General features: G+C 44.7%; 1 protein-coding gene across 1 annotated transcript in view; it reads right to left on the bottom strand.

The window, feature by feature from the left end:
* The window catches only part of FNDC3A (fibronectin type III domain containing 3A), a 219,592-nt gene that overhangs the window by 29,848 nt on the left and 166,897 nt on the right, over window positions 1-22,847 (bottom strand). The window contains exons 11-14 of the mRNA XM_081082785.1: window positions 15,383-15,436; window positions 12,703-12,827; window positions 12,184-12,358; window positions 10,490-10,576 (exon numbers count right to left, since the gene is read on the bottom strand). Of these exons, the coding sequence (XP_080938911.1) occupies window positions 10,490-10,576; window positions 12,184-12,358; window positions 12,703-12,827; window positions 15,383-15,436 (441 nt within the window). The remainder of the gene's footprint in view (window positions 1-10,489; window positions 10,577-12,183; window positions 12,359-12,702; window positions 12,828-15,382; window positions 15,437-22,847) is intronic.

Here is a 22,847-nt window from a genome sequence, read left to right as displayed (position 1 = left end):
GGGAGACACGTTGCTATAGGCGACCAATGGCTGAAAGGCTGGGGTACTGTGCACGTGGCTCTAGGAGTTAGTTCAGGCGGGCGTTGCTACTTCCTGGTGTGCCGAGGAAGCATGTCATGGTGGAGTGTGCTCACACCATTGCAACAGCCACAGCGCTGAGACATACTTCCTGAGCTCTACTACAGTCATAAATGTATCTCTATATATAAAAGCCAAGTGACTGGAATGATGGAATGACTGGTCACTATAACATGCACGGTGGTGGCCAACCGGACCAATCAGGGCCCCAATCGGTTCCCCTCAACTTTCCATGGCCTCTCCCCCGAGCTGGTCCTGCCCCTGATTGGGGCAGTTGGCCGGACCCCACCCATGCAAGAATTCGTGCACCGGGCCTCTAGTAAAGCTATAAGGTTATCTCAGCCCATCCCAATTTTACAAATAATCAAAACATTCACTTAGTGCCTGCCATAGAGGGAGCATGGTGCTAAAAATTCTAGGTGTGGTGAACACCTTACCTTAAATTAGAATCTTTATGCAAAAGACAGGCAATATGCATATCAAAAGAATTACACACACAAAAAGATGACTATGGCTTAAAAAATGATTCAGGAATCCTTTAAAAAGGCAAATGTAAGTAATATGGGGCAGCAGTGAAAGGGGACTATCGACGAGGATTTAAATAAATCTACTATTAGGTAAGACAGAACAGAAAACCCTGAGTATAAGAGCAGAAGTGAACAGCAAAATTGCAAGCTCTACTCAGGAAAAAATGAGTAATCAATCTAGTAAGGTAGCCTGCTTATGTAAGGAATAAAAAGAAGTACATTTAAAAAACTGAATTGATCAGAATAAAAAAAAAACAACATCACCTATGTCAAACTAAGGAAACTGGTTTTCAGAGGGAAAGCTGTTTCAGAAAGGTTAATCTAGCTATAAAATAGAACTTGGATTAGAAGGCAAGAGAACAGCCTGAAAGCAATACAGAAAACTTTAGTATTCTTAAAGACAGAAATGACAGAGGAGAAAGGAAGGCAGACAAGATGAGAAAAAAGGAAAGGAACATGACTATGTACTGTCATAGATGCTGTTATATAAGTACATAACTTCAAAGAAGTTAACAGATCCAGGTACTGTTTTGCTTTTCTTCATTGATGAAAGGCCTCAAAAAAACAGGTAACAAGTTAAAGTGAAAATATCTAAGGACTCTCAGCCCTTAGACCAGTGGTTCTCAACCTTCCTAATGCCACAACCCTTTAATACAATTCCTCATGTTGTGGTGACCCCAATTTCATTGTTACAGATTGAACATAATTAAAGCATAGTGGTTAATCACAAAAACAATATGTAATTATATATGTGTTTTCTGATGGTCTTAGGTGACCCCTGTGAAAGGGCCGTTCAACCCCCAAAGGGGTCGCGACCCACAGGTTGAGAACCGCTGCCTTAGAATCTAGAAGCCTTGTTACTTGAAAAACTATTTTTCAGGAAACAAGGCATCAGCTTTCTAGCGGCTCAGAATCACAGGAACTGTATACTACTAGCCCCTGAAGCCTTTAATTCTTCTTTTCAGGTCTTGGCTCAGCTTCCAGTGAACCATTTGATGAAATTAGCATTGTTTGCTTTATTTTAAGAAATGACTGCTTTCTTACGCTTTAAATCTTTACTTTCATTTTTATTTTATCCTTTAAATTCTTTCATTGTTCTAATTTTGTTTTAGTATTTTGAATGTCCTAGGACTGTCCTTAGTATCGAATTGAGAACTCTAGCATTTGGAAAACTTGGTCATTTTAGAATTTTATGTAATTCATATCCTTATTGTTTCTTTAAAAAAATAACATACTATTTAATAATTACATCCTGTATTATATTTTTATTGCTTTTGCTTAGTATTCTAAGATTTCTAAGTTAAGATTCTGTTTTAATATGTTTCCTTGAAAGAGGAGTCTGCAATGCCACGCCAGAAAAGAAAGACAGACATTGCAGTAATATTTAATGATTTAAAACCCTCTCAGCTGGTACTCAGTACATGGTAGATTCAAAATAAATGTCTGGGCTTCTAGAAAACTTTACACAGTCATCATTTTCCCTTTCCTAAATTTTTTTTTTTCTGCTCTAGATCTGTGGTTCTCAAATTTCAGTAAGCATCAGGATCATTTGGAGGGTTTTCTAAGATACAGATTGCCAGGCTTTACCCCCAGAATTTCCGATTGAATAAATCTGGATTGGGGCCAGTGAATTAATATTTCTAACAATTCCCAAGTGATGTTGATAGAATGGTTTTATGATAACACTTTGAGAACTATTGTTCTAGATCTTGGATTTGTATATCCTGCAATTTGAGAGTGACTACCATAGTGAAACAGTTTTGAATATAAATTGGTGATTTGTTTATAGTGAATTAGTAAGGAATTTAACTCCTACTTGTAGGTATACATTTTGTCTCTATGTTGCAACAACACCATGCTGTTACACGGTAGTAGAATTCTAAGAATTTTAATAAATTTATTAAATTATGAAGACACGGACAACTTGCTCAGAAGTCCTGTTGATAATCATTATAGAAGCAAAAATACAATTCAATATCATCATCAGAGGAAAACTAGAATAAATGTATACACATCTCAGGTATTTTATAATTCCTATAAATATGAAAACTATTTAGAAATTAAAATAATCCAGTGTTACTAGAAGTTCTGAAAATGAAACTAATATACAAAGCACAGTATAACAGATATAATTATGCCCTGCATAATCAAAGTTACCATTATCATTAAAATGTTCTTTCTAAGGTTCTTAAGGAGTAATAAATTTATTTTAGATCTTTGAAAGTTAAAACAATTTATAGTGGCTTTTATCATTTATTTGAAACTAGAGGCCCGGTACACAAAAATTTGTGCACTCGGGGGGGGGGGGGGGGTCCTCTCAGCCTGGCCTGCGCCCATTTGTAGTCCAGGAACCCTTGGGGGATGTCCACCTGTTGACTTAGGCCCACTCCCCTGGGGATCAGGCCTAAGCTTGCAGTCAGACATCCTTCTGGCAGCCAGGGAGCCCTCGCGGGATATCCGACTAAAGGCTTAGGCCCCCAAGGGATTGGGCCTAAACCGTTAGTTGGACATTCTTAGTGCTGCCACAGAGGTGGGAGAGGCTCCTGCCACCACCTCTCCACTGGCCAGCCATGAGCCAGCTTCTGGCTGAGTGCACTCCCCATATGGAAGTGCACTGACCACCAGGGGACAGCTCCTGCATTGAGTGTCTGCCCCCTGGTGGCCAGTGCGCATCATAGTAACCGGCCATTCTGCAGTTCAGTGAATTTGCATATTAGCCTTTTATTATTATTACTAGAGGCCCGGTGCACAAAAATTTGTGCACTCGGGGGGCGGGGGGGCGGGGGGGGAAGAGGGTCCCTCAGCCCAGCCTGTGCCCTCTCGAAGTCTGGGACCCCTCGGGGGTGACCACTTGCTGGCTTAGGCCTGCTCCCCGGGGGATTGGGCCTAAGATGGCAATCAGACATCCCACTGGCAGCCCTTGGGGGATGTCCCCTTGGCAGCGGGGAGCAGACCTAAGCTGCAGTCAGACATCCTTAGTGCTGCTGAGGAGGCAGGAGAGGCTCCCACCACCACCGCTGTGCTGGCAGCCATCAGCCTGGCTTGTGGCTGAGCAGAGCTCCCCCATGTGGGAGCGCACTGACCACCAGAGGGCAGCTCCTGCATTGAGCGTCTGCCCCCTGGTGGTCAGTGTGTGTCATAGTGACCAGTCATTCCCAGTCTTTCTGCTGTTAGGGTCAGTTTGCATATTACCCTTTTACTATATAGGATAGAGGCCTGGTGCATGGGTGGGGGCCGGCTGGTTTGCCCTGAAGGGTGTTCCGGGCCAGGGTGGGGGTCCCGCTTGGGTGCCTGGCCAGCCTGGATGAGGGGATGATGGCTGTTTGCAGCTGGTCACACCCCCTTCAGGGTGGGTGTCCCCACTGGGGTGCCTGGCCAGACTGGGTGAGGGGCTGAGGGACATTTTCAGGCTGGCGGGTGACTAAAGCTCCCAACCTTTCCTTTTTTTCTTTTTCTTTTTTATTCTGGGATTTATTTACCTTCTATGGCTGTCACTGGAGCTGAGAGTCAGCTTTAGCTCTGAGGCTCGGCTCCAGCTCTGAGACCTCAGCTGCTGAAAGCAGGTATCTGGGTTTGTTTGGCTTCTATAATTGAAACACTGTTTCAGCTCCAGCCCTGAGGCCCAGCTGGCTGAAAGCAGGTTTATGGGGTTTGTTTCACTTCTATAATTGCAACATTGTTTCTTAGAGTGCAGCTCAGAGGCCGGCAGCGGCAGGCGAGGAAACTTGGCTTCCTCCATCACTCGAGCAAGCAAGCCACCTGTTCGCTTCAGCTGCCTGGCTGCCGGCCGCCATCTTGGTTGGCAGTTAATTTGCATATCACCCTGATTAGCCAATGGGAAGCGTGTAGGAAGTACAGTTAATTACCATGTTTGTCTATTATTAGCTAAGACTAGTGGCCCAGTGCACAAAATTCATGCACGGGAGGAGGGTGTCCCTCAGTCCAGCCTGCACCCTCTCTAATCTCGGACCCTTTGGGGGATGTCGACTGCTGGTTTAGGCCCGATCCCAGGATGTCCGACTGCCGGGATCGGGCCTAAACCGGCAGTTGGACATCCCTTTTACAATCCTGGACCGCTGTCTCCTAACCACTCACCTGCGTGCCTGCCTGATTGCCCCTAACTGCTTCAGCCTGCCAGCCTGATCGCCCCTTAACAGCTCCCCTGCCGGCCTGATTGACGCCTAACTACTCCCTGCCGGCCTGATCATCCCCAACTGCCCTCCCCTGCTGGCTAGGTCACCCCCAAGGCTTTTATTAGTATAGATATGACCCTTCACAGAAAATTTCACTAACCCTGCTTTGCAATAAGGGATTGAAATCTTTGGGGCCAGGCACCAAGATTTCCTTTCTTTGAATAGTGGAGGAATAATTATCTTGTCTTTAAAATGCCCTAAACGTCAAATGAGATAATGACTTAGAAAAGCATAAAAGTACCATATGAAGACAACTGCCTTTTTCATATACTGAAAAGACAAAGTGGTAAAATGAAAAACACTATTTTTATTCTTCCCCTTCCTTCCTTTACAGCCTTTATTTATACTTTGAAATTTAGAAAAATTTCACTCCTATTTTCATTTCTTTACATTCAATATTATTTTGTATTAGTTTCAGGTTTATTAGTTACAGAATAGTGGTTAGACAACCATATACTTTACAAAGTGTTCCCTGATATTTCCAGTACCCCCTGGCTTCATACCATCATTACAACACTATTGACTCTATTCCCTATTTAAGTGACAATAGGTTTACAGGTTCCTTCCAATCTTTCTTTTGTGTTGCCCGCCCTTCCTTTTCTTTCTCATGTCTTCCCTAATTTTCTTTATATAGTATCTCAATTGGCCCTCAAAGCTCAGTGAAGGCACTGGGACACGCTTAACACATTTTACAGAGCAGGAAACTGAGGCCATTTCCAGTTGGCTATGGAACTGGACTCTTCGCGCAGGGAGCCCTCACAGCCAGCTCTCCACCTTTCCTAAGGGACAGCCGCAGGGCAAACAGAACAAACCTCCACGTGAGGCTTCCAAGCCTCATTCTCCAGCTCCTCTTCATCATGGATGCTCCACATTCTTTCCTCTCCCCCGCCCCCACCCCATTCTTTACTGCCCCCCGCCCCTTCTGGGGAGCAGGTGGTAGGCTTGCACTCACTGTGCAGGTGTGCACCCCCATGGGGTGGGGTGAGAACTGGGGGCTGGGCGGGCGCAGGCTTGTTTTTGGGCCAAGGCGGGAGCAGGAGTCCTGGCCTCTCAAGTGTGCAGGCCCGGTCAGCGCTGGGAGCTTCACCAAACCGCTGCAGTGGGGTACCCAAGCAGTGCGGCGCTCCTTCACTGAGGTGGCGCTGCCCCCCACCCCTGCCTCAGGGCTGCGAGTCTGTGCCTCTCCACCTGGGCGTCCTTCCACTCCTGCAGCCATCGCCTCTTGTTTCCTGCCTATTGGGGCCAATACAGAATCTCACTCACCCCGGGTGAGGCAGATCCCCGCCCTCCAGCACCCTGCCCAGGCCTGAGCCCTCTCCAGTGCACCCCACCTTGGCGCTGCTCTGCGCTCCTTGGGCCGCCCGTCTCCTGGCCAGCTGCTTCCCCGAAGCCATGGCGCTTGCCCAGGATCCCCCATCAGGCGGAGGCCTGTGCGTGCGCCTGCAGACCCCATGGCCGTGGCTCCTGGCAGCCGCTTTGCCAAAGGTTCCTCTACCTTCAGGCTCTCTCCTCAGACCCCCGGGAGCTTGGCTCCTGCAGCCCAGCCCTTCCGTGGCTCCCTGCAGCCCTCACTCTATTCAGCTCTCCCGCCACCCACCTGTCAGGATGCTGCTGGGTGCCTTGCTGAGGGCAGTGTGGTTCTGGGGCAGTGGCTGGGGTGTGGGGAGCAGCTCCAGTAAAGTTTAGTAAACCCCAGGCCCCCAGTCCCTCCTTGAGCGGAGCCCAGGGCAGGCTGGGGGCCTGGGTCCGAACACTGCAGCTGCAGAGGCCCCGCCCGCCCAGGACTGCACACAGGGGTCCCGGATGGCATTGGGGCTTATACGGCTTGTTCGTGCCATCAAGCTCCCCCGTTGCTCAGAGCCGCACATGGGCGTCCCGGCCAGGGGCGTGGCTTAGGCGGCTTGTTCGCACTGCCAAGCCCCCCGCCACCCAGGGCCCCACACAGGGGTCCCGGCTGGGGGCGTGGCTTAAGTGGCTTGTTCCCGCTGCCAAGCCCCCCGCCACCCAGGGCCCCACACAGGGGTCCCGGCTGGCGTTGGGGCTTAGGTGCCACACGGGGCCGGATGGCAGCTCGAGCTGGCCCTCCCTGCCTGCAGTATGCAAATTAGCCGCCATCTTGGCTGGCTGTTAATTTGCATATCACCCTGATTAGCCAATGGGAAGTGTGTTGGAGGTACGGTTAATTACCATGTTCATCTTTTATTAGATTAGATTATATAGGATGTCCCTATTTCTCCCCTTTTGCCCCCTCTACCCAGCTCTTGCCCCCACTTCTCTCTGGCCATCACCATACTGTTGTCTGTGTCCATGGGTTGTGCATATATTTTCTTTGGCTAATCCCTTCTTTAAATTCACTTCTTCAAATTTTTATTTTCAGATAAGTGCTTATAACTGCACTATTATATATTTTCTATTATATCATTTAGAATTAAGATATTTTTTAATTGAACCCTTGTAAATTTTAGCACAATTTAATAAATTATGCGAGAAGCAATTAGGAGATTTTTCATGTAATGCAGATACATTTCAATTAATATTTTATTAATTTTTAATTTTTTAGTATTTCAATTTGAAATAATCTCATACATGTAAAAATAAACTATAAAATACTACAACATATTATATGTACCCTTCACCCAAATTCTTAGGTGTTAATAATTTAAACATAACCATTATACACTAACAAAATCTGGAATATATTTTTCTTATAATCTCTTTAATGTTACTTAATCCATTTACTTTGTTTTTGTTAATCTTTACCCAAGGATATTTTTCCACTGAATTTTAGAGAGAGTGAAGGGAAAGGGAGAGACACATTGGTTGGTTGCCTCCTGCACATGCTCTGATAAGGACTGGGGTTCAAGCCAGCGACTAAGGTACATGCCCTTGACTGGAATCTAACCTGGGACCCTTCAGTCCAAGGGCTAATGCTCTATCCACTGAGCAAAACAGGCTGCAGCTTAATTCATTTACTTTTAATCTATATGTGTCTTTATATTTAAAGTGGGTTTTGTTTTTGATTCACGTTCATAATCTGTCTTTTAATTGGTGCATTTATGCCACTGACTTTCAGAGTGCTTACTGATAGAGTTACTGCCATATCTGGTGGCTCCGGGGGCTTGCGGGGCTGGCGTGACTGCGGCCCGGGACCAGATCTGGTCCCGGGCAGCAGGCAAGCAGCTTCTGGCGTCGCATGGATGGCGGCTGGCGCTGGCGGCTCCTGCTGTCCCGTCCTGCCTGCAGTTTGCAAATTAGCCGCCATCTTTGTTAGTGGTTAATTTGCATATCTCGCTGATTATCCATGGGAGGTGTAGTGAAGGTACGGTCAATTACCATGTTTGGCTATTATTAGATAGGATGATTTGATTAAACAAGACCTACAGAAAAACTCAAATGCTGAGTTTATCAACTAATAGTATCCTGGTATATTTTTGTGTAAACTTCTGCACAAAAATGTAGGCTGGCTTATATTAATTGGTATGTTAATATAATCACTGTCTGCCAAGAAATAATGATATACATCATGGACCAAGTCAGAGCTAAAATATATCCAATATTTTTCAAAGCTTGCTACTGTCTCAAGTGAGCAAGAATAATATGTAGGGCAGGGGTCCTCAAACTACGGTCCGCGGGCCACATGCAAATACAAATATTGTATTTGTTCTCGTTTTGTTTTTTTACTTCAAAATAAGATATGTGCAGTGTGCATAGGAATTTGTTCATAGTTTTTTTTTTAAACTATAGTCCGGCCCTCCAACGGTCTGAGTGACAGTGAACTGGCCCCCTGTTTAAAAAGTTTGAGGACCCCTGACGTAGGGTCTCCATGCCTCAGTAAGCAAGAATAACATGCAGTCTTCTCTGCCTTTCTTCCAAAATAATTCAGTCCAAAATCAACAGATGGACTAAACAAGGCAAGTATTTGTGGACAGGAGTGGAGGCAGTAGCATTTGCCCAGTAGGAACTCAAGCACCCTGAATAGGGAAGAGTATAAGGGAAAGGGGAAGCGTTTGATCCAATAAGTAAATATATTGAACACAACTTGGGCAATTTTTCTCACTGACAATGAAGGAAGTCAGAAATAAAGGGAGAAAACCAGAATTAACCTGTGGCATTGGATTAAAACTGGAGGTATTTAGTTTGCGCGTGCACACACACACACACCACATAGTTCCTAGCTCTGTTCAGTGAGAGGGTGTCCAGGAGTAGCAAACCCTTATAGCAGTAAGTATACTACCAGATCTTGGTTTCTAAATATCACTGTCCACTAAAAGGACCCAGGTACTTTGAGAAACAGCAAATTCCAAGGTTAAAGAAGAGAACGTATGAAACCGGAATTCCATGTGCCAGAAAGGAAGGGCTCAAAGAATAATGAGGGGAGGGTCATGGCTAAAGTATTCAGAAGCCAGATTGAAGGGGCTCCCAAACCTGAGACAATTTGAGTCTTATCTCATAACTGGTAATCACAGTAACAAAATATAGCCCACTCAATAAAAAGCAATCCATGAGTTCACATTGATGATATAAATTAATGATAAGAGAAAGCTTTTCCTTATATTATAATGCCAACTAATAAATGTAGAAGGAATGATAAAATAAAAAAATCACACTTAGCAACGATTAATCATAGTAATGATTCAAGCAGGAATTATCAATGGGTGTTAAAACTATGGGTAAAAGTTTGATGAGGAACAAGACGTTTACACAGTATTTACAAAATACTTATTATAAAGGGAAAAAGAACAACTTTATAGTGAAGAAATATGGTAGATATCACCTTCACCAAGTGAGTGTCAGTAATGGAATGAACTGAAATTGTGTACCATTTGATATGATGCACTGGGAAAAAAGTAATATTACTTTGATATCCCTGACAAAGATTTTATTCTGATTATGTTTAAAAACACGCACATTTTAAAAGATATTTGTTCACATTTACAAATAAGAGTTCCATAAAACATTAAAACTGTTTTGAATTTAAATATAGTAGTCCCCTTTACCTGTGGGGGTAAGTTCCAAGACCCCCAGTAGATGCCTGAAACTGGGGTATTACTGAATCCTATATGTACTATGTTCTTTACATACATAACTATGATAAAGTTTAACTTATAAATTAGGCACAGTGTTATTAAAACAACTAATAAAAATAGAACATTATAACAACATACTGTAATAAAAGTTGTGTGAAGGTGGTCACTTGTTGCAGAGGATCCCTTGCTCAAGTCTCCTAAGAAGCTCCATACTTTCTGGCACAACATGTTGCCAACAAGTGGAACACGTTTTCTGTTCATGTCTTCACACACTGTGTCTGTAACTTCCACTGCTTAAGGTGTGCCAGTAAAACTAACATGAATTTCTTTTTTCAATTTTAGTATCAAGATACTAAGAATAGTGCGCAATTTAAAGTTTATTAATTATTTACTTCTGGAGATTCCCATTTACTACTTTCAGATTTCTGTTGACCATCAGTAACTGAAACCATGGAAAGTAAAACTGCAGATAAGAGAGATGGGACTACTGTACATAATGTTTGAGGAGCACTATTATATAGTAAGAAAGTAAAACAAAGCACATTAGAAAAGGCCAAAATTATTTAAGATTTTAAAACCAAAGGAGTGAAGTATACACTTGGCTTTAAAACCAAGGAATAACAAGAACAACAAATAAATCTTTTAGGGGGTTTCCAAAGCTTACCTTAAATTTATACTTTGTACTACGTCTGAGATTTTTCACTGTGTAAGTAAGATCTTCTCCATCATATTTAGGCTTAAAACCATATCCCTGGAAAGGGGAAAAAACAAATCTTCATTAGATGTCTAACAGCAGAAATATGGGGAATAATGAATATGTGAAAAGACTCAGGTTTTCTTCATCTTCACCTATGTGCTATGTGATCAATGCTGTTTAGTGTAATTCTCATACTGATGTTTCTAACTTGAGTGGACAGATCCAGAAATGCTACTAACAAATACAGAAGGATGAAGGAGACCACTTATTCTCAGTAAAGAGAGTATCTCAGAGAAGATTTTTGTGTTGAGGGAAGAGTGAGAGGCAATGGTAACTTGACTATCAGTAACCTTATCTCTAGAACAGAAATTTCCCAGACAGATGTTCTAAGAGCTAAACACAACTATAACTAATGTATTTAAGTTGCCCTGAACACATAGTTGTGTTTAGATGAATAAATGGACGGTTGGTTGTCCTGGCAGGTAGGAATGTCACTTAGGTTTGGGATTGCTATTTATAGCCCCAGTGACAATGCTTCATTAATTTTCCAATGCTATTTTTAACGTTTTAAAAATTTGAGGTATAATACATGTACCAAAGAATTCCCATTTTAAAGTATGAAATTCAATGGTTTATAGTATATTCACAAGGTTGTGAGTCACTCAATACCTCACTTATAACCATCACTTAATACCTAATTCCAGAATAGAGCCTGTACTTGATTTTTTGGTTAGTAGTCACTTCCCCTGTTTTCTCATCTACTAATATACTTTCTGTCTTTACAGATTTGCCTATATCCATCAAATTAAATAACATAATATGAGATCTTTTGTGACAGAATTCTTTGACTTAGTACAATGTTTTCAAGATTCACTTATGTTGTGGCATGTGCCAGTACTTCATTCCTTTATATGGCTGAATGATATTCCATTGTATAGCTATATCACATTTTGTTTATCCATTCAGCAGTTGATGGACATTTGGGTTGTTTCTACTTTTTGACTATTATGAATGATGCTGCTATGAAAATTCATGTAGAAATTTTTGTACGAACATGTGTTTTCAATTCTCCTGGATATATACCTAGGAGTAAACCAATGCTATTTTTTATTCATATTGTTTCAAAGTAGCTCTAAAAAGCTATGGAACTATATATAACTAATACAGGACAGCCTAACTTTTATTCAGCTTGATTCCAGTTCACAGAAAATGAGCCAGTAGTAACTAGATTTAGGTTGTACTATAGAATCTCATGTGAGGTTCTTTAAGTCCCCTGTGGCACTTGGGAAAGCAGTGTATAAACACAGTTGGAGAAGGCAGACATAGTATTTCCTTATCTTTTAGAGTTGCTTAGTTTAGAAGGCTGGGTGATCTTCCCCTCTCTTTATTTCCCCCAAAACATATATATTTGACATACACTTGATGTTATTCCCAGGCACAAACATACATACAAAAACATAAAAAACAAAACTCATTCCTACACATCAAGAAAAATAAAGACTGAATTCTCCCTCACTTCCAATACCTCCAAAATATAACCAACCAAGGAGTCAAAAGATTTGGGGAAGGATCTAACTATTGTGGCAATATGTACAGTATTAGGATTAATACCACACTGAAATGTTTTAAATATCCCATTTAAAATACATATTCATACTCACTGAAGTTTCATCCTCCATCTCTAAAATGTAAGAAATTCCTTCATCTGATGGTGTTCCTGAGGGTTTACGCCATTGTAAGGATAACCAAGTAACACCAGCCTTAGTTAATATAGGACTTGCTGGCATAGAAGGGGCACAGCCTGAGGTGTAATATAAAACTTCTTCACTAAAACCACTGTTGAAACATATGAAATTTGTTTAAGAAGAAATGAGAAAAAGTTATTTTTATAAAGAATTAACTTTTGATAAATGACATTTTTGATAACTAATTATAACTTCAATAATATATCTTGAATTTGATATCTTTACAGTAACCAAGTCAAACACCTAAAAATAAATTAGCATTCTTTTAAAACTGCAGTTTATGCAACTAACCATTATCTTATAGCTTTTAATACAACTATAGCAATAAAATGATAACATAGCAGATAATTTTAGCAGATAATTTGTACTGTAAATAATTTACACAAATAAAGTTGACTGGATAAGCTAAAATATCTACATTAAAGTGTATTTTACCTTGTGCCATACTCATTTTTGGCTGATAGTCTAAATTTACATCCCATTGCTGGTGATAGTTTAGTAATTTTAAATTGCTTCTGTGAGCCCATGTAACACTGACAAAATTCTCCATTTCCTTTTCCCTAAAAGAAATGGATAATTATTACATGTCAGGTATATTATTGTAAAAAGATAAATCCACATCAATTCCTACTTGACAGTAACATATTAACTATCATACATTTTTGTTGTTGTTGTTGTTACTCCTTACCCGAGGACATTTTCCCACTGATTTTTAGAGAGAGTGAAAGGGAGGGGGAGAGACAGAGAAACAATGATGTGAGAGAGACACAATTGGTTGTCCCCGCCTACACCCTGATCAGGGCCGGGGATTGAGCCTGCAACTGAGGTACATGCCCTTGATCAGAATCGGATCCTTGACCCTTCAGTCTAAGGGCAAACGTTCTATCTACTGAGCCAAACTGGCAAGGCCAAAAGTCATCTTAATTACATGCATGTCATGGATCTCAAGAGAATGATGAGATTACATAGATCTTTTATATGGTAGTTACTCTTTGTTAAATGCAGAATTCAAAAATTGGAGAATAGGTATCTTTGCATAACTTCTTGAACTAAGTGCCTGTTTTGGCTGATGCTAAACCTCTGGCTTTAAGCGTTTAAGAAACGCTTTCCAGGTATGGAACCCATAATCTCAAGGGGGGGGGGATTGGCAGTGGTGGCAACGGTCATCTTTGATATGCACCACTGGTGGTGTTCCTTAGCTTATGAAAAGTTCTATGCAGAGTTTTAAGAAAATGTCCATACACATCTCCAGATCTCCACTTAGACAGCTACTAAGCTTTTTTACAATAAAGATTTTGGAGCTGCTACTGCTTAGATTTAACAATGAAAGAATATAAGCAGAAAAGAAAAAGGAGTATAAGGGAAAGAGAAAAGTCTGCAGGTCAGGACAACTAAAGAGTTTTAGAAATTTAGGGTGCTACATAAAAAGGACTAGGTTCTCACTCTCCAACCATTTTTGCTTATTTTGTCAATAGAGGTAAAGGGCGGTTAGAGTAACTTCTGCTTCAAAGAAAACCTTTAGTCTTTGTCAGTCTGTTTTACTGAACTCTTGTTAGTTTTAATAGCATTTATAGTTAATTCTACTGAGTTGTCTAAATAGAAAATCATATCATCTCTAAATAATGATAATTTTGCTCCCCAGGCTAGCCACCATGGCTATACTTCTTGTCTTGGTTCCAAATCATACTGCATTAACTATAACTTCCTGAATAATGTTAAATAAAGGTGAGGATAACTGGCAACTTTCACTTGTTTCTGCTGTAACCAGAATGCTTTCACTGTTTAGTGATGGTATTTTACTTAATACAACAATAACTATCAAATAAGGAATTACCTTTCAAGTCCTAATTTGTTTTGAATTTTAATTGAAATGGGTGCTAAATTTTTATCAAATACCTTTTCATAATTTGTCAAGATGCTATAGTTTTTCTTCTAAATTACTATCATATAGTAATAGGTTTCCTAATTTTGAATTCTCTTAGAACTTTTGGAATAAAACCCACTTGATTGGTCCTAATTACTGCTGAATTTCCAAATTACCAAAGGAATTTCTTCTACTCTCTTTAGTCCCTCCTATTTTAGCTGTTGTGTAAGCAGCAGGGTAGGAGAAAACATGATAAGTGATAGTAAAACAGAGTACTAAACAATACAGCCCAGTAATCTTGCTGTGGTAGGCTGAATAATGGCCCCCAAGATATCCAGGTCCTAATACTACCTGGGACCCGTGAATGTTACCGTATGTGGCAACAGGGACTGTACAGATGCGATTAAGTTAAGGCTCTTGAGATGGAGAGATTATCCTGGTTATCTGGATAAGCCCTAAATGGAATTATAAGTATCCTTTTTAGAGGGAGGCAGAGAAGGACTTGAAGACAGAAGAGGTAAAAGGCAATGTGATAATGGCAACAGGAGGAGAAAAGGCATTTAATGTGGCCATTAACCAAGTAATGAGGAGACCTCCAGAAGCTGGGAAGGGCTAAGCAATAGATTATTCTCCTCTAGAGTTTCTGGAGGAAGCAAGGCCATTGTGATATCTTGTTTTTGGCTCAATGAAATCCATTTTAAATTTCTGGTTTCCATGCCCTGGCCAGGTGTTCGGAGTGTCATCCTGTATGCCAAAAGGTTATGGGTTCAATCCCTGGTCAATGGATGTTTCTCCACCCCCAACAACTATCAATAAACATATCCTCAGTAGAGGATAAAAAACAAAACAAAACAAAATTTCTAGCTTCCAGAACTACAAGAGAATAAATGTGTATTGTTTTAAACCACCAGGTTTGTGGTAATTTGTAAAAACAGGCATAAACAATGACTCTTAGCCTTTAAAACTAATGTAAAAAAGTAATTTTTTTTAAATCAAGGTAATTACCCAAGTAACAGCTTAATGGTGGTTTAGTTAAAAACAAAACAAAACAAAACATAGGGAGGTCCAGTCAGTAATATTTTCTAAGAATACTGTCAGTTCACTCATGTTCCACATGAAATCATTCACATTGTTTTTATTTTTTTTCACATTGTTTTTAAAAGAGGAAAAACTTAACTATTAAACAAAAGTTACTTCTGCCTGAGGATATGCACATAATTTTAGCCTAATTTAAAGATTCAATTTACTCACCTCATCCCATTCTAAAATAAAGCTTTGGATTTTAGAACCATTGTCACTAGGTGTCTAAAACAAACAAAATGAGTACAAATTAGTACTTTTGTAAAAGATACTGTGATGATCTAATCTAAGGAATCTATACTGTTACAGATGTTCTCTGTGACTTGGCCCTAGAAAAATTTGCACAAAAATATATGTATTGCATACCTCATAATCCTCTTACATGCAAGGAAAGAACAAAGCAAGAGGTTATTCAAGTTTTTCTGAATATTAAAATGCCTTTTTAAGCAAGAACTATCTTAACTTTTATAATTCTTTTTAAAAAATCCCTTTGCCTTTTATTAGCTTTAAGCTCCTTAGGGCTGAGTTTTTATTAAAACTCACCTTACAATCTAAAAGTAATCCTAGATAATAAAAGGCTAATATGCAAATTGACCTGAATGGTGGAATGACCGGTTGCTATGATGTGCACTGACCACTAGGGGGCAGACGCTCAATGCAAGAGCTGCCCCCCTGGCGATCAGTGTGTTCCCACAGGGGGAACGCCGCTCAGCCAGAAGCTGGGCTCACATCTGGCAATGCAGCGGCGGTGGAAGGAGCCTCTCCCATCTCTGCAAACATCCCCCGAGACCTCCCGGACAAGAGGGTGCAGGCCAGGTGGAGGGACCCCCCCCCCCAAGTGCACAAATTTCATGCACCTGGCCTCTAGTATTGTATAATACAGTGGTCGCCAACCTTTCAGATCTCACGGACCACCAGTGGTCCGTGGACCATCGGTTGGCGACTGCTGGTATAATACACCAAAGATAAAAGTAGGGTGCTGAAAGGAACTCCAAGAGGGCATACTGTCTGGATCTCTGCTTCTAAACTCAATGTGCTACTTACCTAGGACTACTAATTCATCAATCTGTTAATTTTCCATCTCCCTTGGCATTTTATTTCAGTATTTAATCACTCAAGATTTTCAACCTTATTTCTACCCGAATTTTCTTTCTATAATTTCAACCTATTTCCTTTTTAGTACTCACTTTGATTCAGAACAAATGATCATTACAGTCCTTAAATGAAATTTCATCTATTTGAACACAACTGACTCTTAGACTCCTATAAAAGTTAAATAATCTACAGATGATGTAGCATATAATTGTACACTTGAAACCTACATAATTTTATTAAACAATGTCACCCCAATAAATTTAATAAAAGATAAAGCAAAAGAAAATTTTCCAAGAGGAAAACATTCTTAGTTTTTTTTTTTTTAATTAAATCTTTATTGTTCAGATTATTACATTGGTTACTCTTTTTTCCCACCATGACTCCCCTCCACCCAGTTCCCACCCCACCCTCCGCCCTCACTTCCCACCCACTGTCCTCATCCATAGGTGCACGATTATTGTCCAATCTCTTCCCTCTCCCCACTCCCTTCCCCCGCGCCCCCAAGTATAGTCAGTCCATTCCCTTTCTCTGTCCCTGATTCTATTACAATCACCAGTTCATACTGTTCATCAGATTATTTATTCACTTGATTTTTAGATTCACTTGTTGATAGATGTGTATTTGTTGTTCCTAATTTGTATCTTTACCTTTTTCTTTTTCGTCCTCTTCTTAAAGGATACCTTTCAGCATTTCATATAATACTGGTTTGGTGGTGATGAACTCTTTTAGCTTTTTCTTATCTGTGAAGCTCTTTATCTGGCCTTCACTTCTGAATGATAGCTTTGCTGGATAAAGTAATCTTGGTTGTAGGTTCTTGGCATTCATCACTTTGAATATTTCTTGCCACTCCCTTCTGGCCTGCAAAGTTTCTGTTGAGAGATCAGCTGACATCCGTATGGGTACTCCCTTGTAAATAACTGAGTTTCTTTCTCTTGCTGCTTTTAGGATTCTACTTTGTCTTTTGCTCTTGGCATTTTAATTATGATGTGTCTTGGTGTGGTCCTCTTTGGATTCCATTTGTTTGGGGTTCTCTGGACTTCCTGGACGTGGAAGTCTATTTCTTTCACCAGGTAGGGGAAGTTTTCTGTCATTATTTCTTCAAATAGGTTTTCAGCATCTTGCTCTCTCTCTTCTTCTGGCACCCCTATAATTCAGATGTTGGTACACTTAAAGCTGTCCCAGAGGCTCCTTACACTATCTTCGTATTTTTGGATTCTTTTTTCATTTTGCTTTTCCGGTTGGGTGTTTTTTGCTTCTTCATATTTCAAATCTTTGACTTGATTCTTGTGCTCCTCTGGTCTGCTGTTGGGAGTCTGTATAATGTTCTTTATTTCAGTCCGTGTACGCTTAATTTCTAGTTGGTCCTTTATCACAACATCGAGGGTCTCATTAGATTTCTTGAGTATCTCACTACATTTATTGGCGGTCTCACCAGTCTTCTTGAAGATCTCACTACATTTATTGGTGGTCTCACCATTCTTTTCGAGGGCCTTATTAAATTTATCGGCGGCTTCTAGACAGTTCTTTAAAGACCTTAAAAGTGTGGTTTTGAAGTCTATATCCAGCAGTTTGCTTTCCTCCAATTCTGTCGTTTGTGTCGTTTCTTTGTCTCGGCATTTTTTAGGCTTTGCTGTGTCGATAGAGTGCCTTTCTGTGTGAAATGTCCCAATTACCTTAGGTAGACACTCTTGGTGCACCCCCTTGTGGGCTCTGTGCACAGTCTTGTTGTAATTAAGCCTTGATTGTTGTAGTTATCACTGTGAGGAATTGACCTCTAGGCCAATTGGCTGTGAGAATCAGCTGTGTTTGCAGTGGGAGAACTTCTGTGCTGGAGACACCCCTCTGGGGCTAGACTTGCTTCAATGGGGCTCAAGTCTGAGGACTCGGAGTAAATTGGGGAGAAGGGACCACGGGAGGTTGGCCACCAGCCCCAAGAAGGGAGCCAGTCCTCAGCCCCCCTGGGAAAGGGGCCATTTCCGCTGCCACCCACCCCCCATTCCCCATCCCAGCCTGGGCCCAAGGGCCCCTGTGGGGTCAGAGAGGAGGCAACAATTGCCAGGCTGGGCATAGAAGGAATGGATGCCAGACGCTGAGGCCACCGTTGGCACCCCGCCACTGCACAGTTTCCTGCCTCCCACCCTACCCTCTCCCTCGCTGCCGCACCGCCACTCTGGCATGCGGACCCTGGGAAAGGGAGAGGACTGGAGTGAGACAAACCCTGTGTCAAGGGCTGACTTTCAATAGATTACAGTGAGAGAGCTGCTCTGCTATGTACAAAACCCCAACCCAGAAGCAGGTCTCTACAAATGGCTTAGCACCAGGGGCCAATGGGGGCTAGAGGGCCAGGGGGAGGGGCCCTAGGAGGTTGGCTGAGGGAGGGCACTATCAGAGGGAAGCTCCTGCATTGAGCATCTGCCCCCTTGTGGTCAGTTTGTGTCATAGCGATTGGTCGTTCCGGTTGTTCGGTTGTAATGGTCGCTTAGGCGTTTATATATACACTAGAGGCCCGGTGCACAAAAATTTGTGCACTCGGGGGAGAAGGGGGGGGTCCCTCAGCCCGGCTTGTGCCCTCTCGCAGTCTGGGACCCCTCGGGAGATAAAACGCCTTGCTGGCTTAGGCCTGCTCCCAGGTGGCAGAGGGCAGGCCCAATCCCTAAGTGCAGCACCTGGTCGGGCTCAGAGCAGGGCCAACTGGGGAGTTGGGACACCGCCACCTGTCATGCACAGAGCAGGGCAGATTGGGCGGTTGTGATACCACCCTCAGTCACACTCAGGATAGGGCCGATTGGGGGTTGGGGCACCACCCCCTGTCAGACTCAAGGCAGGGTCGATGGGGAGGTTGTGGCGCCACCCCCTGTCATGCACAGAGCAGGGCCAATGAGGGGGTTGGGGCTCTGTACCCTGTCACGCACAGAGCAGAGCCGATCAGGGGGTTGGGGACCTCCCCCCTGTCACTCACAGAGTAGGGCCGATAGGAGAGTTGGGGCACCGCCCCCTTTCACACACAGAGCAGGGCCAATCAGGGGGTTGGGGCACTGCCCTCTATCACCCACAGAGCAGGGCCAATCAGGGGGTTGGGACGCCGCCACTCTCACACTCAGGGCAGGGCCGATGGGGAGGTTATGGCTCTACCCTGTCACACACAGAGCAGGGCCCGTGGGTGGGGTTGGGGCACCGCACCCTGTCACACACAGAGCAGGGCCGATCAGGGGGTTGGGACGCCGCACCCTGTCATACACAGAGCCGCAGGGCGATCAGGGGGTTGGGGAGCTCCGCCGTATCAGGCACAGAGCAGGGCTGATCAGAAGGTTGGGGCATCTTCCTCTGTCACAAACAGAGCAGGGCGGATAGGGAGGTTGTGGCCCCGCCCCCTGTCACACACAGAGCCGCAGGGCGATCAGGGGGTTTGGGCGCTGCCCCCCGTCACACTGATCCTGGAGCCGGGAGGCCTCTCGGCTCCGCTGATCCCGGTGCTGGGAGGCCTCGTGGCTCCGCTGATACCAGTGCTCGGAGGCATATTACCCTTTTACTATATAGGATAGAGGCCTGGTGCATGGGTGGGGCTGGCTGGTTTGTCCTGAAGGGTGTCCTGGATCAGGGTGGGGGTCCCCACTGGGGTGCCTGGCCAGCCTCGATAAAGGGATGATGGCTGTTTGCAGCTGGTCACACACCCATCAGGGTGTGGGTCGCCACTGGGGTACCTGGCCAGCCTGGATAAAGGGATGATGGCTGTTTGCAGCTGGTCACACACCCATCAGGGTGGGAGTCCCCACTGGGGTGCCTGGCCAGTCTGGGTGAGGGGCTGAGTGCTGTTTTCAGGCTGGTGGGTGACTGAAGCTCCCAACTGCTCCTTTTCTTCTTTTTTTAAATTCTGGGCCAGCTTTAGCTCTGGCTCCAGCTCTGAGGCCTCTGCTGTTGAAAGCAGGTATCTGGTTTGTTTGGGTTCTATAATCTAAACAATGTATAACTCCAGCTCTGAGATCTCGGCCGGCTAAAAGCAGGTTTCTGGGGTTTTGTTTAGCTTCTATATTTCTTACAATGTTTCAAACTGCAGGCTCAGAGGCCGGCAAGGCAGGCGGGGAACGTTGGTTTCCTCTGTCACTGAAGCAAGCAAGCCTCATGTTCGCTTCCAGCTGCCTGGCTATCGGCCGCCATCTTGGCTGGCAGTTAATTTGCATATCGCCCTGATTAGCCAAAGGGAAGGGTAGCGGTCGTACGCTAATTACCATGTTTCTCTTTTATTAGATAGGACTAGAGGCCCGGTGCACAAAAATTTGTGCACTCGGGGCGGAGGGGGTGTCCCTCAGCCCGGCCTGTGCCCTCTCGCAGTCTGGGACCCCTCGGGAGATAACGCCCTGCTGGCTTAGGCCCGCTCCCGGGTGGCATAGGGCAGGCCCAATCCCTAGGTGCAGCCCCTGGTCGGGCTCAGAGCAGGGCCGATTGGGGAGTTGGGGTGCCGCCTCCTGTCACGCACAGAGCAGGGTCCATCAGGGGGTTGGGGAGCTCCCCCCTGTCACGCACAGAGCTGGGCTGATCAGGGGGTTGGAGCACTGCCACTGTCACACTCAGGGCAGGGCCGATGGGGAGGTTATGGCTCTACCTCGTCACACACAGAGCAGGGCACGTGGGTGGCGGGGTTGATTGGGGCGCCGCACCTTGTCACACACACAGCAGGGCCGATCAGGGGGGTTTGGTTGCTGCCCCCTGTCATGCTGATCCTGGTGCCAGGAGGCCTCACTGCATCGCTGATCCTGGTGCTGGGAGACCTCACGGCTCTGCTGATCCCAGTGCTGGGAGGCATATTACCCTTTTACTATATAGGATAGAAGCCTGGTGCACGGGTGGGGGCCGGCTGGTTTGCCCTGAAGGGTGTCCTGGATCAGGGTGGGGGTCCCCACTGGGGTGCCTGGCCAGCATGGGTGAGGGGCTGAGGGCCGTTTTCAGGCTGATGGGTGACTGAAGCTCCCAACCTGTCCTTTTTTCCTTTTTTTTTTTCATTCTGGGCCAGCTTTAGCTCTGAGGCTGGCTCCAGCTATGAGACTTCCACTGCTGAAAGCAGGTTTCTGGCATTTGGTTACCCTTCTGTATTTGAAACAATGTTGCGTTCCTGCTGGCTGAAGTCCAGGGTTTTGTTTAGCTTCTATTTTTGAAACATAGTTGCTTAGAGTGCAGCTGAGAGGCCGGCAAGGCAGGCGGGGAAGCTTTGGCTTCCTCCGTCACTAAAGCAAGCAAGCCTCATGTTAGTTTCCAGCTGCCTGGATGCCGGCCGCCATCTTGGCTGTCAGTTAATTTGCATATCTCGCTGATTAGCCAATGGGAAGGGTAGCGGTCGTACGCCAATTACCATGTTTCTGTTTTATTAGATAGGACTAGAGGCCCGTTGCAGGAAGATTCCTGCAAGAATAGGGCTTCCTGAGACCGCAGTGAAGCAGAGAAGAGAGCGAAGCCCACCGAGGCGGGCTTCGCTCCCTTCTCCGCTGCCTTGCTCCCTTCCTTCGCTGCTTAGCTCTCGGCTTCTTCCCTTCTTTGCCACCTGGGGTCTCTCTGTTCTCTGCTGCTTTGTTCTCTCGCCAGGTCACGGATCCAAGGCCCGGATCCCCCGGGCAGCATTGGGCGCTACCGGCCCTGCCTCGCTGGGTCAGGGATCCAGGGCCCAGGTCCTGCGGGCAGCGTCGCATGCTGCCAGCCCCGCCTCGCCGGGTCAGGGGTTGAGGGTCTGTGGGCAGCGTTGCGTGCTGCCAGCTCCGCCTACAGTATGCAAAGTAGCCACCATCTTTGTTGGCAGTTAACTTGCATATCGTGCCGATTAGCCAATGGGAGGTGTAGCAAAGGTATGGTCAATTACCATGCTTATCTATTATTAGATAGGATATTAGAGGCCCGGTGCACAAAATTCGTGCACTGGGGAGGAGAGTGGGGGTCCCTCAGCCTGGACTGCATCCTCTCAGATTCCAGAACCCCTCACACCTTACTGCTCACCTGCTCACTGCTCCTTATCACTTAGCTCGCTGCTCCTTAGTGCTGCCATAGAGGTGCGAGAGGCTCACGCCACCACTGCTGCGCTTGCCAGCTGTGAGCCCGGCTTCTGGCTGAGCAGTGCTCCCCCTGTGGATCCCTGACCCCTGGTGGTCAGTGAGCATCATAGTGACCGGTCATTCTGGTCATTCCACCATAACCGTCACTTAGGCTTTTCTTATATAGAAAGACTAGAGGCCCAGGACATGAATTTGTGCACTGGTGGGGTCTGGCCCCAACTGGGGTGTATTGGGTCTGGGCCTGTCGGGAGGAGGTGATGGCGGGAGATTGGCCAGTTGGCCCACCCTGATCGGGCCCAATCAGGGCTGGGACGGCTCGGGGGAATGGCCATTGACAATTGGCTGGCGGGCCCCATCCCCAATGGGGTGGGTGGGGCCAATCAGGGGCCAGGAGCCTGAGGAAGGGGTCATGGGTGGTTGGCCTGCTGGCCTTGCCCCTGATTGGAGTGGGGGAGGGCCAATTGGGGGTGGAGCTGGCTGGGGGAAGGGGCTGCGGGCTGATCAGG

Source organism: Myotis nattereri (assembly GCF_964212035.1).
Source record: "Myotis nattereri genome assembly, chromosome: 2".
Taxonomy (NCBI): domain Eukaryota; kingdom Metazoa; phylum Chordata; class Mammalia; order Chiroptera; family Vespertilionidae; genus Myotis; species Myotis nattereri.
Note: the sequence above shows the minus strand (reverse complement) of the source record. Positions and strands in the feature narration are given on the sequence as shown.